The 15,553-nt window shown below is 45.6% G+C and overlaps 1 protein-coding gene across 2 annotated transcripts in view; it reads right to left on the bottom strand.

Annotated features, from left to right (window-relative positions):
* Nucleotides 1-15,553, bottom strand: part of EXOC4 (exocyst complex component 4) — a 393,664-nt gene that overhangs the window by 167,023 nt on the left and 211,088 nt on the right. The window contains exon 11 of one of the 2 annotated variants that reach the window (XM_057425606.1): nucleotides 1,568-1,759. The exons of the other annotated variant lie outside the window; for it this stretch is intronic. Within the exon in view, the coding sequence (XP_057281589.1) occupies nucleotides 1,747-1,759 (13 nt within the window). The 3' untranslated portion in view covers nucleotides 1,568-1,746. Of the gene's footprint in view, nucleotides 1-1,567; nucleotides 1,760-15,553 lie in introns of those variants that run through there. 2 annotated transcript variants of the gene reach the window in all.

The following is a 15,553-nucleotide window of genomic DNA, read 5'->3' as shown; positions in this document are numbered from 1 at the left end:
TGCAAAATGGTGCCTAATATCACAGTCCTAAATTGTCCCTAGATTATTGCATTTTTTCGCCAAGGCAGCTTTGTTTAAATAATGGCTGTGTCACGGAAGCTGTCTCATTGATTGGATTACGTCTGTGTGTCATAGTGAGAAAAATGAGGTTGTGTCAGGCTGAATTACAGGTTTACATACATTATTGAAGCATTGCTCTTTACCTCTCCCTCTGTCAGTCATCATCGCCTTGCAGATTGTTCTGGTTTTAATATATCTCAGTCACAGAATCAAAGAATGGGTTGGAAGGGACCTTAAGATCATCCAGCTCCACCCCCCCTGCCATGGGCAGGGACACTTCATGTTAAACCATGTCACCCAAGGCTCTGTCCAACCTGGCCTTGAACACTGCCAGGGATGGGGCAGCCACAGCTTCTCTGGGCACCCTGTGCCAGCGCCTCAGCACCCTCACAGGGAAGAGCTTCTGCCTAAGAGCTCATCTCAGTCTCCCCTCTGGCAGTTAAAGCCATTCCCCTTGGCCTGGCCCTACATGCCCTTGTCCAAAGCCCCTCTCCAGCTTTCCTGCAGCCCCTTTAGGCACTGGAGCTGCTCTAAGGTCTCCCCTTCAGGAGCCTTCTCTTCTCCAGGCTGACCCAGCCCAGCTCTCTCAGCCTGGCTCCATCTCTGTGGCCTCCTCTGGACTTGCCCCAATACCAAACCCAGCTGAAGGACTCACTGGTTGCTGCTATTGAGCTTGGAATAATTGCTACTCCTGCAGGTATCATAATACGATGATACTTACTATGATCAAATACAAATGGACATGAAGACTTCAAAAGACAGGGTATGAACACACAGTAGGATTTTATCATTTGGATCTCTGCAGTGCTCATGGGAATGGTTGGGTAAAGCTGCAGAGCAGGATCTCCAAGTGTTCTAAGTAGAGCTCAGTCATGTCCATCACTTCCAAACCAAGCTCTCACCAAAGTTCAAATGCTTCAAATCAGAACAAAAGAGGCAGGGACTTTGTGATACAGGAATATGACCACTTCATATGGAGAAGCAGAACTGAGGCTGCTTATGAGAGTCGCTATGAACCAAAATACAACCATTCCTTCATTTCTCAGCTTCCTTTCACAGTGATGCTACTTGTTCATTTGTTTTTAGTAAAAGATGAAGATCAGCCACCTAAAAATAACAAGATGTTCTTCAGTGTTCAGAGCAATCATCACCTAATAATAATTACACATCATCACCTCGAAACTGCAGCTGAAGCTGTCGTGCTCACTGCTCTGCGCTGTGTTAGCAATACAGTACAGGCACAGCTCTGGGCAAGCGTGGCCGAGCTGAGGTCCTGGCTGGGCAGTTCTGACTGTCAGATCATTAATCATTGTCTTGGATATTGTTTTTCCACCCCAAAATGTGGAATCTGGGACTGTGCGACGTGCCAAAGTGGAGCTACTCACTTAACGAGACAAATGGATTTTATTGACTTAATCAAGAAGAGTAACAACTCAATACCTCATTTCTTCACAGCTGGCTAGAACAAACTCTGGAGGCATGAGGAGATGATGTAAAACACAGTCTATAAATTATGAGAGTTTATTAAAGAAATGCCAATGGAAACTGCTTCGGAATTGAATGTCCATGTTCTGCAAGGCTTCCACAGCAAGTGGGCAAAATATTGACTTCGAACAAATGAGGCGAGCAGCCTCCAGATAATTTATCAGAGGGAAGTCCATATTTTTCCTCTTTCAACTGATGAGATTATTCTCCTGCGCTGTATTTGATGGCAAAGAAAACGAAAGGTTATCACAGATTTTGTTGCTGTTGGTCAGATGACAGCTTGCTTTTGTCAAGGCACCTTTCCGAGCTACTCCTATGTCTCTGCTCCTCCCAGTCAGCTGAGCAGGATGTGGATGGAGCAACCTTAGCTCAGATTTGCCACAGTTGGGCCCTAATGTTGATGGCTTGGAGGATTATTCCAAGTGCAAGGTCCTACACCTGGGTCGGAGCAATCCCAGGCACAGCTACAGGTTGGGCAGAGAAGAGATTCAGAGCAGCCCTGAGGAGAAGGACTTGGGGGTGTTGGTGGATGAGAAAATGAACATGAGCCGGCTTCAGTGTGCGCTCACAGCCCAGAAAGCAACCGTATCCTGGGCTGCATCCAAAGGAGCGTGACCAGCAGGTCGAAGGAGGTGATCCTGCCCCTCTACTCTGCTCTTGTGAGACCTCACCTGGAGCACTGTGTGCAGTTCTGGTGTCCTCAACATAAAAAGGACATGGAACTGTTGGAACAAGTCCAGAGGAGGCCACGAGGATGATCAGGGGACTGGAGCACCTCCTGTATGAAGACAGGCTGAGAAAGTTGGGGCTGTTGAGCCTGGAGAAGAGAAGGCTGCGTGGAGACCTCAGAGCAGCCTTCCAGTGTCTGAAGGGGGCCTATAGGGATGCTGGGGAGGGACTCTTCATTAGGGACTATAGTGACAGGACAAGGGGTAACGGGTTCAAACTTAAACGGGGGAAGTTTAGATCGGATCTAAGGAGGAAATTCTTTCCTGTTAGGGTGCTGAGGCACTGGAATGGGTTGCCCAGGGAGGTTGTGAATGCTCCATCCCTGGCAGTGTTCAAGACCAGGTTGGACAGAGCCTTGGGTGATATGGTTTAGTGTGAGGTGTCCCTGCCCATGGCAGGGGGGTTGGAACTGGATGATCTTAAGGTCCTTTCCAACTCTAACTATTCTATGATTCTATGAAACCTACAGATGGCCCCAGGGGCAGGAGTCTGTTCACATCCACTGAGCTATGTCCATCACACCTTTGATGTGCCACCTTCTTTGTAGGAGATGGGGTTTTCACAGGGATCATCCTTCTTCAGCTAGAAGAATGAGAGTTATTAACACTGTGATTTAAAGATAAGCATAAAATCCATAGGTTCACAAGAGGAATGGCAGAGGTCCTCCTGACAGCACAGCTCCCAGCCTTGGCTGCAGTGTGGACCTCGGGTGCCAAGTTCTGGACACCATTTCCCAGGATGCTGTCCAGGGCAAAGGAAGACAAGAAAACCCCAATGTCTATTTCCTGCAGAAGGAAGCACAAACCTCCCTGTGAAATCTCTGCTGGCAATGACTACTGGGAAGAGAAAACCACAGAAAAGGCCCAAATATCCCCATCCAGAATGGGGGAAACAACTCAGGCTACCAGATGAGTGAAAAGCCTGGGAGAAAGCCTCACCATCACATCACTGAGGTGTGAGACTACACAGGCAGAGACACAGAGCAAAATAAATGAAAGAGAATAAAGCAACCAAGTGCAAAGTATTAAAAGCATAAATTGCATCTATTAAATATTAGCAACAAGCCTTCAAACTGCCGAGACTAGAACAGCTTCTTGGAGATAACTTAACGCCTGCATTCAAAGCTAGAAACTTTAAATCAGGACCAAAGAGCTATTATATCGATTTGTACGCAGGGAGCCAAGGAATACAAAATAAATGGGACTGAAACAAAAAAGGAGAGAAAATGGTCCTAACAATTCCGTGTATTCCTCTCAGGGCTCTGGAGTGATCAAGGCAGAAGAAACTTCTGTTCAAAGAGGGAACATTATGCTTTTATTTGCAGACAAATGCAAGCAAGACTCATTTGTTCTTAACTAACTAAGTTTCTAACCAGATGTGAGCCCTGAAGAGGCCAGCACAGCCTAGCTCAGGTATTTAATGTTGCAAATGATGACTGCTGGTGATTAGGGCTCAAGCCTTGAAGGAGGGGCTGTGTCTCAGCTTCATAATGAGTAGGCTTTTAACACACCAAGCCTTTCATCTCTACGATCTTGGACTGGATCTAAATCAAAGGTAAGTGCAAGATTTAGGCAGCTAATAGGGTCTGTTATGTGGCCACTGTTAGCTGATCACCTTTAGTTATTTTAAGCCCAATTTAGGATGGGGTAAGCTAGAGTCACAGATTGGTTTGTGTTGGAAAGGACCTTAAAGCTCCTCCAGTTCCAACCCCTGCCATGGGCAGGGACACCTTCCACTAGAGCAGCTTGCTCCAAGCCCCTGTGCCAGCACCTCAGCACCCTCACAGGGAAGAGCTTCTGCCTTATCTCCAACCTCAACTTCCCCTGTTTCACTTTGAACCCATCACCCCTTGTCCCATCACTCCAGTCCCTGATGAAGAGTCCCTCTTCAGCATCCTTGTAGCCCCCTTCACACACTGGAAGCTGCTCTGAGGTCTCCACGCAGCTTCTCTTCTCCAGGCTCAACAGCCCCAATGTTCTCAGCCTGTCTCCATATGGGAGGTGCTCCAGCCCCTGATCATCCACGTGGCCTCCTCTGGACATGGAGCAACAGCCCCATGTCCTTTTAAATGTGGGGATGTCACCAACATCAGGGACACTAGAACTGTATGCTATACTACAGGTGGGGTCTCACGAGAGCAGAACAGACACAATCTTCAGATGGAAACCACCTTAGAAACAGGCTTTTCCTATTTCAATGCCTGCAGAATAACCAGCTGAGATGCTGTGAATGCTCAGAATTACTAGCAAGTGATTAAGAGGACATCCACGGCGTTCCTAGCTTTAGGAATAACCACGTGAATAACAGGCACTGAATGACGAGCTTACGCCAAGCTCTTTCAAGCACACCAAGCCCAAAACTGAAGTTCTGCCAAGCAGAGGCTGTGGAATCAAACTTTACAATGAAAAGGGAACGTCGGGTTAACACGGATTTAGACATCCACACAATGCTAAGGGGCTTATCAATCCCCACAGTGAATATCCCACTTACAAATACCCACCACTCGCTTTGTGTCGGGTACGGTTAGGAGACATGTGCTAGTGAATGCAGGTCTTGTCAGAGGGTTTGCGTGTGGGATGCCTTCCACAAAGCCTCTGCTTTCAGCCTCACCCCAAATCATCTCTCTCCTTTTAGCCTCAGCATTTCAATCCCGCTCTACAGGCAGCAAATTGAAACGTTCAGGCCTCCATGGCAAGGAGATTGAATCTGAAAAGCAAGAATGAAGCAAGGCATCAATAGCACACGCTACGGCTCTCCCCGACGACAGCAACGATGTCGGGTGAATGATTTAGCATTTGTTAAACTTCTACCATTGTGAAAGCAACCTATTATTTTCCTGGTTGTGCTCTGAAATGCCTCAATCACTGACAGGATGAGCAAGTGAGAAATAATACAGATCATTTTTTGACTGCTTTTATTCAACAGATACCTCGCTGTACACCCTATCGCCCGTTGTTTCATCAACAGCATCGCTAATACCTTTTTCTCACCCCCTTTTCTGATCCCATGGAATTAGAGTGATGACTCCTCCAACTGTGCACATCTTTGCAAGTGCCCAATAACATCCTGTGTAACGGGATGCGGTGCTCAATTCAGGCCTCCTTTTGTAAAGAAAACAAGACGCTGCACCCATGGGAAGGCTGCACACATTAGCTACCGAAAGCAAGCAGTGTGCTTAGCCACAGGACATGCTCTGACGTCTACACTCCTGTCACAGCAGCTTACATGAGTACGGCTCTGCTTTCTGACACGCTCAAGAAGTGGGCTCATGTGAACCTCAGGAGGTTCAACAAGGCCAAGTGGAAAGTCCTGCACGTGGGTCAGGGCAACCCCTTAGTATCCATATAGAATGGAGGATAAAGGATTGAGAGCGAGCCCTGAGGAAAGGATTTGGGGGTGCTGGTCAATGAGAAGCTCCCCATGACGCAGCTTCAGTGTGTGCTTGAGCCCAGAACCCCAATGTGTGCTGGGCTGCACCCCCAGAGCGCGAGCAGCAGCTCAAGAAGGGGATCCTGCCCCTCTGCTGCGCTCTGGGGATCATCCAGTTCCAACCCCTTGCCATGGGCAGGGACACTTGCCATGAGAGCGTGTTCCTCCAAGCCCCATCCAACCTGGCTCTACAGACAGGATTTAATATCTCTGTCACAGGGCAATCAGACATCACAAAACACGTCTGCAAAAAGAGCTCAGTGATCCCTGAAAGCTCAGGAATACATCGTGGCTTTATGCAAACCTCAAAGAGCAACGGCTTCTTAGCCATGGAGCAGCAGAGGGTTTGTTCTGGAGGCTGAAAGGCATTAACCTTTGCGGATAAACCCATAGTGAATTAAAGATGAGCGGACAACCTTCCTAATTAAGGAATCAAATAAGACAGAACTTATATTTCTAACCCTTTCAGTTGACAAGACAATAAATTGCTCTTGTCTCTTCACAAGGATTCACCGAGATTCATTATCTCCTTCCGGGGGATCACATCAGCTTTGGCCTTACTACGTGTTAGGTCTTGAACCGTTCCTAGCCCAATCTGCCTGCAGAAGGACACCAGCCTGCAACCGAAGCGTGGCAGAAGGATCCATATGTCCCACTGCAGCTGCCTTTCACATGGAGAAGCTGCAGCCATACTCCAAGTTTCCTTAAAAAGGCAAAGGTCTCCTTTCTAAGAATAAAAATACACTAAGATATTAAAATGAAGCTCTCAAGTCAGCCCAATGCATCAGAAAATCCATCTAAATATAGATGATACCATATCCTAGCCCTTAGCTACAAGCTTTCCTGGGAGCAAAGCCATGGGTGCAGCAGTTCAGTATCACTGCTTATTTAGAGAACCAGTTATAAGAACCTGGGGATTTGTGTGTTTCTAGACTGGAAAACCATAAACTGGAGTACATTAGGACAAGAACTGCTGCTCTGGTCTTCCCTTCTCTATTCTTAATAACGTGGTTTTTCTCCATCAGCAAAGAAGTGCTCTGAAATAACTGCTCTAAATGAGTCTTTGAAGACACATCTCTATTTGCAAACCTCACCAAGTTACACGTCAGGCAAGTCCCAAATCTTTACTTCTTATTTTAATAGTAAGAATGAACAAACAAAAGGAACTTCCTGCAGTAAGCACTGTTAGCAAGGCTCAGAGAGAAGTGAGTTACCAGCCTTCTTGCTATTACCAGCATTCAGAGGGAGCTGCTAATCTCACCCAGTTCCAGTTTTACACAGGGTTTATGGATTCCAGATAGGGAATTAACACTAATGATACTGACTTGGTAGCCAGACACGCACCTGAATGCGTCCTTCATCAAACAGCATCAATTGGAGAGATCCAAAACCTTGCAGTTCCTTCTCAATACAGCATTCACCAACAGCTATTAAAGCCAAGAACAACCCAGTTGCACTAGTGCTCAGCTCAAGCCTAGGAACGGGTACAATCATAGTAGACAGACATTAAAACAACTCCCTTGTTTATCCTAGACACCAGCAGAGGCTGGTACAGGTTTTAAAAGCACTCCTGATCCAGTAATTCACATGGAATAGGCTGAATCATCCCAGGACATGAATAAAAATGAGAGCATTTAACAGACTTTTTACCGTGTAAACGGGGCCACAGATAAGAGTGAGATCAGAAGTGTTTATTCCTTTGTGATGTGGCTTAGCACACAGTACATTATAAAATCCAAGAGAAGGATTTTAACTGCAACGATATATCCTGTTACCTGCAGCAAGCAAAGAAGAAACTGTAAGAGTTAAAAGAGTAATAATTCCCTTTAAGTGCACGCTAGAATAGAGAACAAAATAGAGTGCTCATTCTAACCTCAGTCACTGTCTAACACAAACTGAGAATGTGTTTCATATTCGTACATGCTGCAGAATATGATTTCAGTAATAGGTTTAGAAAGGCATCCGATGGAATTTAGGAGCTTTTCCCATTTTATCTTTTAATACAAACTTCTCAGCTCCACAAAGGTTTGTAAATAGAGGCTGTCTTCCAGAGTGCCAACCCTGGTGGCATTAACTCAAAACTGACAGAATCCCAGACTGGTGCCTATGTTGGAAGGGACCTTAAAGCTCATCCAGCTCCAACCCCTGCCACAGGCAGGGACCCCTTCCACTAGGGCAGCTTGCTCCAAGCCCCTGTGTCCAACCTGCCCTTGAACACTGCCAGGGATGGGGCAGCCACAGCTTCTCTGGGCACCCTGTGCCAGCGCCTCAGCACCCTCACAGGGAAGAGCTTCTGCCTAAGAGCTCATCTCAGTCTCCCCTCTGGCAGGTTAAAGCCATTCCCCTTGGCCTGGCCCTACAGGCCCTTGTCCAAAGCCCCTCTCCAGCTTTCCTGCAGCCTCTTTAGGCACTGGAGCTGCTCTAAGATCTCCCTATAGCAGTACTCAAGTGGGGTCTCACGAGAGCAGAGCAGAGGGGCAGAATCACCTCCTTCCACCTGCTGCTCACGCTTTTGATGCAGCCCAGGAAGATGTCCTTTCACACAATGCAATCAGAGTTTATTATAGGCAGTTTCAGTGAAGCTAATAGTAGGGAAAGTAAACATCTTTTTTTCCCCATCAAACTGAACAAAGCCAACGCAGCCAATGCACATTTTCAGCTTAGTGCCAAATAAAAAGGTACTTTCAGACACCTTGGAAAAAAAAAGCCTTCATTTTAACAATCCCATCTCCTGCTTGGGAAAACTTTACTAGCTTAAAACCGCTGCTCAACTCTGCCCTTTGGCTCCCCAGTCGCTGTGCCACTTAGCACAGAGAATAATAAGGAGCAACATAATGGAATACCATTTCTACCCCTGCCAGTCTCTAGGGAAGAGTAATCATCTCTGTACTGTCACTGCTAATGCAAACTACTATCGCTAATCCACTGGGACTGTGAGTAAAATACACAGGGAGATTGTTTTGCTGTTGCCCACCTTTTCTTCCTTCCCTTTTCAAACCCCATCTCTCTCCTGCAGGAGACTCCGAGACAGTATTAAGCCCACAGACAGCAAAACATGAAATGAATGAGGCAGGCAGATAAACAGAGCCTGGTCTCTCTGCAAAACCCCTTGTGAAGGTTAACCACAGCCCAGACCTAACGCAAACCTGCTTTGTTGAGGGCTATTATTAAATCGCAGTTGCCTGAAGACGCTGCTATTGTATTATCTGGCTTGATTCACAGATTGAATTCCAAGCCATGAAAGTGTGAACAGAGTGCGAATGGTTTTATCCATACTGTCCACAACCATTTATTAATACAGCAAAAGAAATTAGCTTCTGCAACAACCTGATGTTTTAAAGCTGAACGGAATGAAGTGATAAAGCAAACAAGATTTGATTCCTTGGGTTTCCTAATAAGCAGGTTTTCAGTAATGACACATAAATCGAGATAGCCACAGCATAGATTAACTTGCTTTGGGTAGGGAAGACCTAAGAAGTAATGTCTTTGTTTTACAGTAAATTATTAGGCACACATTTTACCGTGTTTATTCCATTCCATATGAAGAGCAGAGCTGGTTTCAACTTACAGCAAGAAGTTTAATAGATAGATAGATAGATAGATAGATAGATAGATAGATAGATAGATAGATAGATAGATAGATAAAGATCTAAAGGCAAGTTCTTGGCCTTTAGTGTAAGGAACACCTGCAGGAAAGATATATGGACAACCACTGCAGAGCGTCAGAGGGAAATGCAGTGAGTATATAGAATAACATGGTGAAACAAACCAGTGGCATCTCCCAGCCATGGAGAGGGATCCATGATGGATTGACAGAGTTACTTGGAAGAGTTGGAAAGCATCTCAAAACCAAGCTGGGGCTAGCAGAGCTCCCCTGACAAGATTTCATATCTATCGTTTATCTACCATGACTATTCCAATGATTTCCTTACCCTGTTTTGCCCAAAAGACCATCAATTGGAAACCCAAGAGATGCAAAGTTTGGGGAGAAGAAACAACCCAAACACTAATTCCTCCCTCTCCTTTCCTCCAAATCACTGTTACCCTCAAACTAAACCCATTCAGATTCAAATTTGAGCTTCACCACAAAGTTGCTATTGATGTTGTCACTCACACGGAGCCATCAAAGAGCACAATCATCAGGAACAAACCTGTTGACCCAGAAGAATTTGTACCAGCTCCCCCCCGAATCTTAAGCCTCTAATCTGTCTGAGAGCACTAACAAAAGGTGTCAGCCCGAAAGAGGCGGCTGGAGGAGGAGGAAGAAGGCAGGCTCACAAAGGAGGAAAGCAGAGCTGAGAAGAGAGGAGCTCCACAAGGCGAAGAGGCAAAGAGAGAAAGGCTTTGCCATCAGAAAGGAGCAGATGACATTCAAGAGGGTCACGGGGTGCAGAAAATGAACCAGGAGATTGAAAGGTTTTGGTGGAAGCGCTGACTTTGAAAGCAGCCCTTGATCTATTTTCTACACTGAACTGTTTCCTTCACAAGGCCCAAACACCACACATATAAAGGAACGAGCTGCATCCACCCACTGTAAATGAGGGAACATACGTTTGAGAGTTGTATCAACTCTCTCTTCTCCTGTGAGCTTCCAATTTGTTGGCATATTAAGTTGTTTCCATTCTGCTACGTGTTAGGCATGAGGTACAAAGCCAGCCTGGATGTCTTGAACTCAACCATATTACACAGTTCTTACTCATTATAATGCAGCTCAGAACCTGATCCAACATACAGCCTCCAGGCCAAATCCTCCTCTGCTTTAAATTTGTTTAATACCATGGAAGTACATTTATTTCAACTAAATGAGGATCTGACTCCAAGTTCATTCTACTGCGAGTTAGTAAATATGAGGCAATATTGAAATCCTAATTCATTCAAACAACAGCCAAAGGCAACTCTGGACATCAAAACTTGTTTTAATTTAGGAAGAAATGGCCGTGGGTTAATTACCAGTGTTAAACCATCTTTAGCATCACGTGGACAATGCCACCAACGATGTGTTAGCTTGGGTTTCTGGTGTGTTACGCAGTGCTTCTACAGGGATGGAAACACATAGATGGAAGATCTTGGTTCTCCAGGCTACAAATCAAACTGTTATTGCTAAATCAGTAAGAAGTGTAACAAAAAAACCCAAAACCCAAACAGCTATTTTCTCATTAGACCTGAGACTGCAATTTCTTCCAAGCAGAACATACACGCCTGCAGTTCAGGTGAGGCTGCACCTCTGATCCTGTGTTCAGTTCTGGACCCCACACTACAAGAGAGACATTGAGGTGCTGGAGTGGGGCCAGAGAAGGGCAATGGAGCTGGTGCAGGGCCTGGAGCACAAGTGTGATGGGGAAGGGCTGAGGGACCTGGGGGGTTCAGTCTGGAGAAGAGAAGGCTCAGGGGGGACCTGATGGCTCCCTCCAACTGCCTGAGAGGAGGATGGAGCCAGGAGGGGCTGGGCTCTGCTCCCAAGGAACAAGGGATGGGACAAGAGGAAACGGCCTCAAGCTGCACCAGGGCAGGTTTAGATGGAGCTGAGGAACAATTCCTGCCCCAGAGGGTGCTCAGGCATTGGAACAGGCTGCCCAGGGCAGGGCTGCAGTCACCGTCCCTGCAAGTGTTCACACACCTCAGTGCCATGGGTTAGTGGTGGCCTTGGTGGTGCTGGGAAGGGTTGGGCTGGATGAGCTTAAAGGGCTTTTCCAACCTGGTTGATTCCATGACTCTTCCTTCTATTCCCTTCTGGTTTTTTGAGTGCTTTTGAAAAGCAGGACTCCCTTCCCAAACCTGCATATCCCCAAAGACTTTATCATGACTATTTTGACTTCTATGTAGAGTCTCCATTTCAGACATGATGCCTGAGGAGCCACATCTGAACCTCTACAACCACAAAGATTATTCCTCTTTCTCAGCAGGCAGCAAAGGCAGCTCCTGGGTAAGTTCCCAAAATTAGGAAGAAGGAAGCTGATACCAGCATATGTTTTATAGGCAGGTCTTAATGTATATCCCATCCCTTTCTTTATCCATCAGAACCACTTTTATTTACCTACAGGGAAGGACTCAAGGCTCAGCTCTTCATTTTGAATTTTGCTTCAGTTTGATTCAATGAATAAATCTCTTTTTTTCTCTTTCGTGGAATATTACAGCAAACCAAAAGGGGAGGAAAACATCTACAAGCAAACTGAGCCTCAAAGCTACGTGAGTCAAAGCAGTTATACACCCCCAGCATCAGCATTTAACTGCCTTCTTTTGGTACAGCATCTTCTTGAGTCATACTAAGGGGCTGATTCACATTTGTATCATCGCCATTTCAGTCTATTCTCATCACACTGACACTGAAGTCTACCAATTAGGGCTGGGAGAAAACAATGCTGATGGAAGGTTGGGTATCACCAGCTTAGAACAGTTCAAATCAGATCCTTTCAATGCATATTGGGAACTGCTGCTGGTAGCTACACTCATACATACTCGTAAGTACTGATGGATTACCCACAGATTGGGAAGAGTTTTCTACCGAGCCAAAAGAAACAGGTTTTAAAATGACAATTTCTCCGACCAAGTGAGGTATTTCAGAAGATACAGTCCCATAAAATCAATGGCAAACAATGATTTTCCTCCAGATAGCAGCTTCTTTAGTGAACATCAATGCGCATCATGGGGGGAAGGTGTAAGCAAGATGCACACATGTCAAAACTGGAAAGCACTCATGGTGCCCATGGCACGTTACAAACAACATTACAGCCTTGGAACAATTCAAACTTCAATTGAAACACAGGGATAAAAAGCACGAAAACACTGAATTTATGAAGACGTCGGAAAACTCACATCAAATGGGGTGACTCAGTGAGTATCTGCGTAACTAAAGAGGAGCAGATGTCTTCCTACAAAGGGGCCTGATCAATTCAACTGCTCCTTTCTGCGACCTGCCATATCCTGCTCATCCTCCTCATCTACAACATATGGTTTGTACAGAGCTCATGGCCCTTGATCTGCTGTAAAAACACAGTAAGCTTGGTAATCTGTACATGTTTTAACACATGCACAAACGTAAAGTGCTCAGATGCCTCATTGATCAGAAGATTAGAAACACTGCCTAACAAATACCATAAGGTTTTAAGGGATATGTGTCTACTGACAGAAATGCTCACCAAATATCTCTTCAACGTCTACAGAATTTGGGAATAAAAACAACTGTATAAGGGGACAGAATTCCCTGACCAAACACTTCCCATAGAATCTCAGACTGGTTTGGCTTGGAAGGGCCCTTCAAAGCTCATCTAGTTCAACCTCCTGCAATGAGCACGGGCATCTTCAACTAGATCAGGCTGCCCAGAACCACATCCAGCCTGGCCTTGAACGCCTCTAGTGCTTCAGAGCCTGCAGTCCACAGGATGCTTTTTCCCCCAGGTACTTTCTTTTCTACTGCAGCACATTAAATCCCACACCTGCATGTCTCAATATGATGCTCGGAGAGAGACTGATGGGATGTTTTCCTCATAATTGCAGACAAATGTTTTTCCTCCTGGCAGTGAAGGTGATCCCAGCCAAGTCCTGAATGCACCTCATTCTTCTGAGGAACATGCGTTAAAATCAATGACTTTCTCCTGGAATCATAAAATCCCAGACTGGTTTGGGTTGGAAGGGACCTTAAAGCTCCTCCAGTTCCAACCCCTGCCACTGGCAGGGACACCTTCCACTACAGCAGCTTGCTCCAAGCCCCTGTATCCAACCTGGCCTTGAACACTGCCAGGGATGGGGCAGCCACAGCTTCTCTGGGCACCCTGTGCCAGCGCCTCAGCACCCTCACGGTAAAGAATCCCTTCCTTATATCTAACCTTAATCTTCCCAGAAATCCCACAGAGTACTGAACTGGATAACTATGAATTATGCCTGTGCTATATCAGCCATCACAGAGAAGAGCTCACTCCATATGAAGGACTCAAGGAACTAAATGGAAAATGACTTGTAGATTTAGACAAACTTTTGGTCAAACTCCTCACTATTCTCCTTGAATCATCCCAAGAGCATTTGCAAACGTACCGGCAGATACATTTATGCTCACCCCAAACCCAGTTCTCCAAGTCAATAAGATGTTTGTTGCCTATAGAGAGACACCAGCTAATACCTGGAAATCAAGTAGCAAAGCCTCAGTTTTTCCATCATGGTTCACTGGTCACAGTCAGGTTTTCCCAGTGGTTTTCTTGCCAGAAGCAGAGCAGAAAAGGTGCAATTCAGCCAAGTGGTTAAAAGGAAAGTTTTCATTTGCTTTGTAGGCTTATTTCTGGGAGGTTTCTGACCCATCTCCACTAATAAACAGCTCTAGTAAAGAAAAGAGAAACTAACTTTTAGGAGCAGATGAAAGCAGAAAACTGTGTAAAGGCCAAAATTGCTTCCCCTTTTTCTGCCATCAGTCTTTGACCTTCCATGTGTTTTCAGCTTGGGTAGATCTGAGTGGGAAAAGCTGGGAAACGAAACCCAGCACAGCTCCTGCTTTCCTCGGTGCCTAACTTTCTGAGGTCTGCAGAGCACACCTCAAACATGCTTCTTGCTTGAGGCCCCAATGAAAGCAGCAAGAGCTAAACACAGACTCAATCCTATAGCGACACAAGCACCCAAAGCAGACAGCCTCTCCTTTAGTGTGTGACTGCAATGGCTAGAATAAAACCTCTCAAATGTGGGGGTTTAATGGAGATAGAAGGGAAACACAAATGATAGGGGCTTTAAGGGACTACCAGAAAAACACTAACAATGAACTGAAACCAAAATGACTGGAAAAAAAGGGTCTTTATCCCCCACAAGATTCACCCTTTCTCTCTAAAGACATAAATAAACCCAGATTTCTATACAAGGAACCTTCTTTGTTGCCTACAATGATGTGGAAGATCCTGCACACTCAAGACTCCTCAGACACCCAATAAAGGACCCAGCAATGTCCCGCACTCACCAGTCCATTTCCAGACTCACCATCATTCATCCTCATTTCCAGATCTTCAAACCCAGCTGTGATGGCAAATAACCTTCTTCCCTCCCTCAACCTTCTGTTTCTCACACCAAAACAGTGAGAAACTTCCTCTAAAGCCAAGTTTGCCACAAATATGAGCATGTCCCTCAACACACTCCTGATCAGGCTTCTAGTGTCTAAGTGCTACCAATGCAAGCAAGTTACCTTTATCATATTCACATTCTTTGTATCCCATCGTCCTACCTAGGAGACAACAGGGCTGTTAGGTGGTTCCATAAATGAGAATGAAGCAGATGCAGATACACAGATATCAGCCTTGTCCCCAAGAAGCAATTAGAGTTTGCTCACTCCTGTACCTCCCAAAACATCCAACATCTCCCAGTGTGCCATCAGGGAAGCCTGCAATGTCCCTGAACTCATTTACTTAGTCCAGCCGTTGACTCCCCCCTCCCATCCTCCTCTCCAAACAAATTCCTGTAGTAAAGGTTTTCTGCAGAGAAAAGAGAACAAATGTTGCCCAGGAAGGTGGAAACGTTGGCAAAAGCATCTGTGTGATTGAATCAGCCTCTGTGAGGTTTCCAATTCCTCTTTTCATTAGGCAGCAACGGGCTGCTTGTCTTCAGAGATGTGTATACAGTGGTAAAAAAGATCTCTAGTGGTTTTGCTGATGCCATCCTCCTCCTCAAAATAACCAAGTGAGGCTATTCCTGCAAGATGCCTTTCATACCCCACGTGAGCTGATGTGAAACAGCTCCTGCATACCCAAACATACAGAAAGCTTTATAATCCTGCACAGGGAAGGATTTATTTCACCAGAATGAAAAAGAAACTGAACAGAAGACACGTATCTTCCTATACAAGTGGGAATTCCAATCAGCTGAATGATATGTAAATTATATT

The sequence above is a fragment of the Pezoporus wallicus genome, unplaced genomic scaffold, assembly GCF_028554395.1.
Source record: "Pezoporus wallicus isolate ANWC-B61680 ecotype Strahan unplaced genomic scaffold, APGP_CSIRO_Pwel_v1 contig_4722, whole genome shotgun sequence".
Classification (NCBI taxonomy): domain Eukaryota; kingdom Metazoa; phylum Chordata; class Aves; order Psittaciformes; family Psittacidae; genus Pezoporus; species Pezoporus wallicus.
This window is presented reverse-complemented; position numbering and strand designations above follow the sequence as displayed.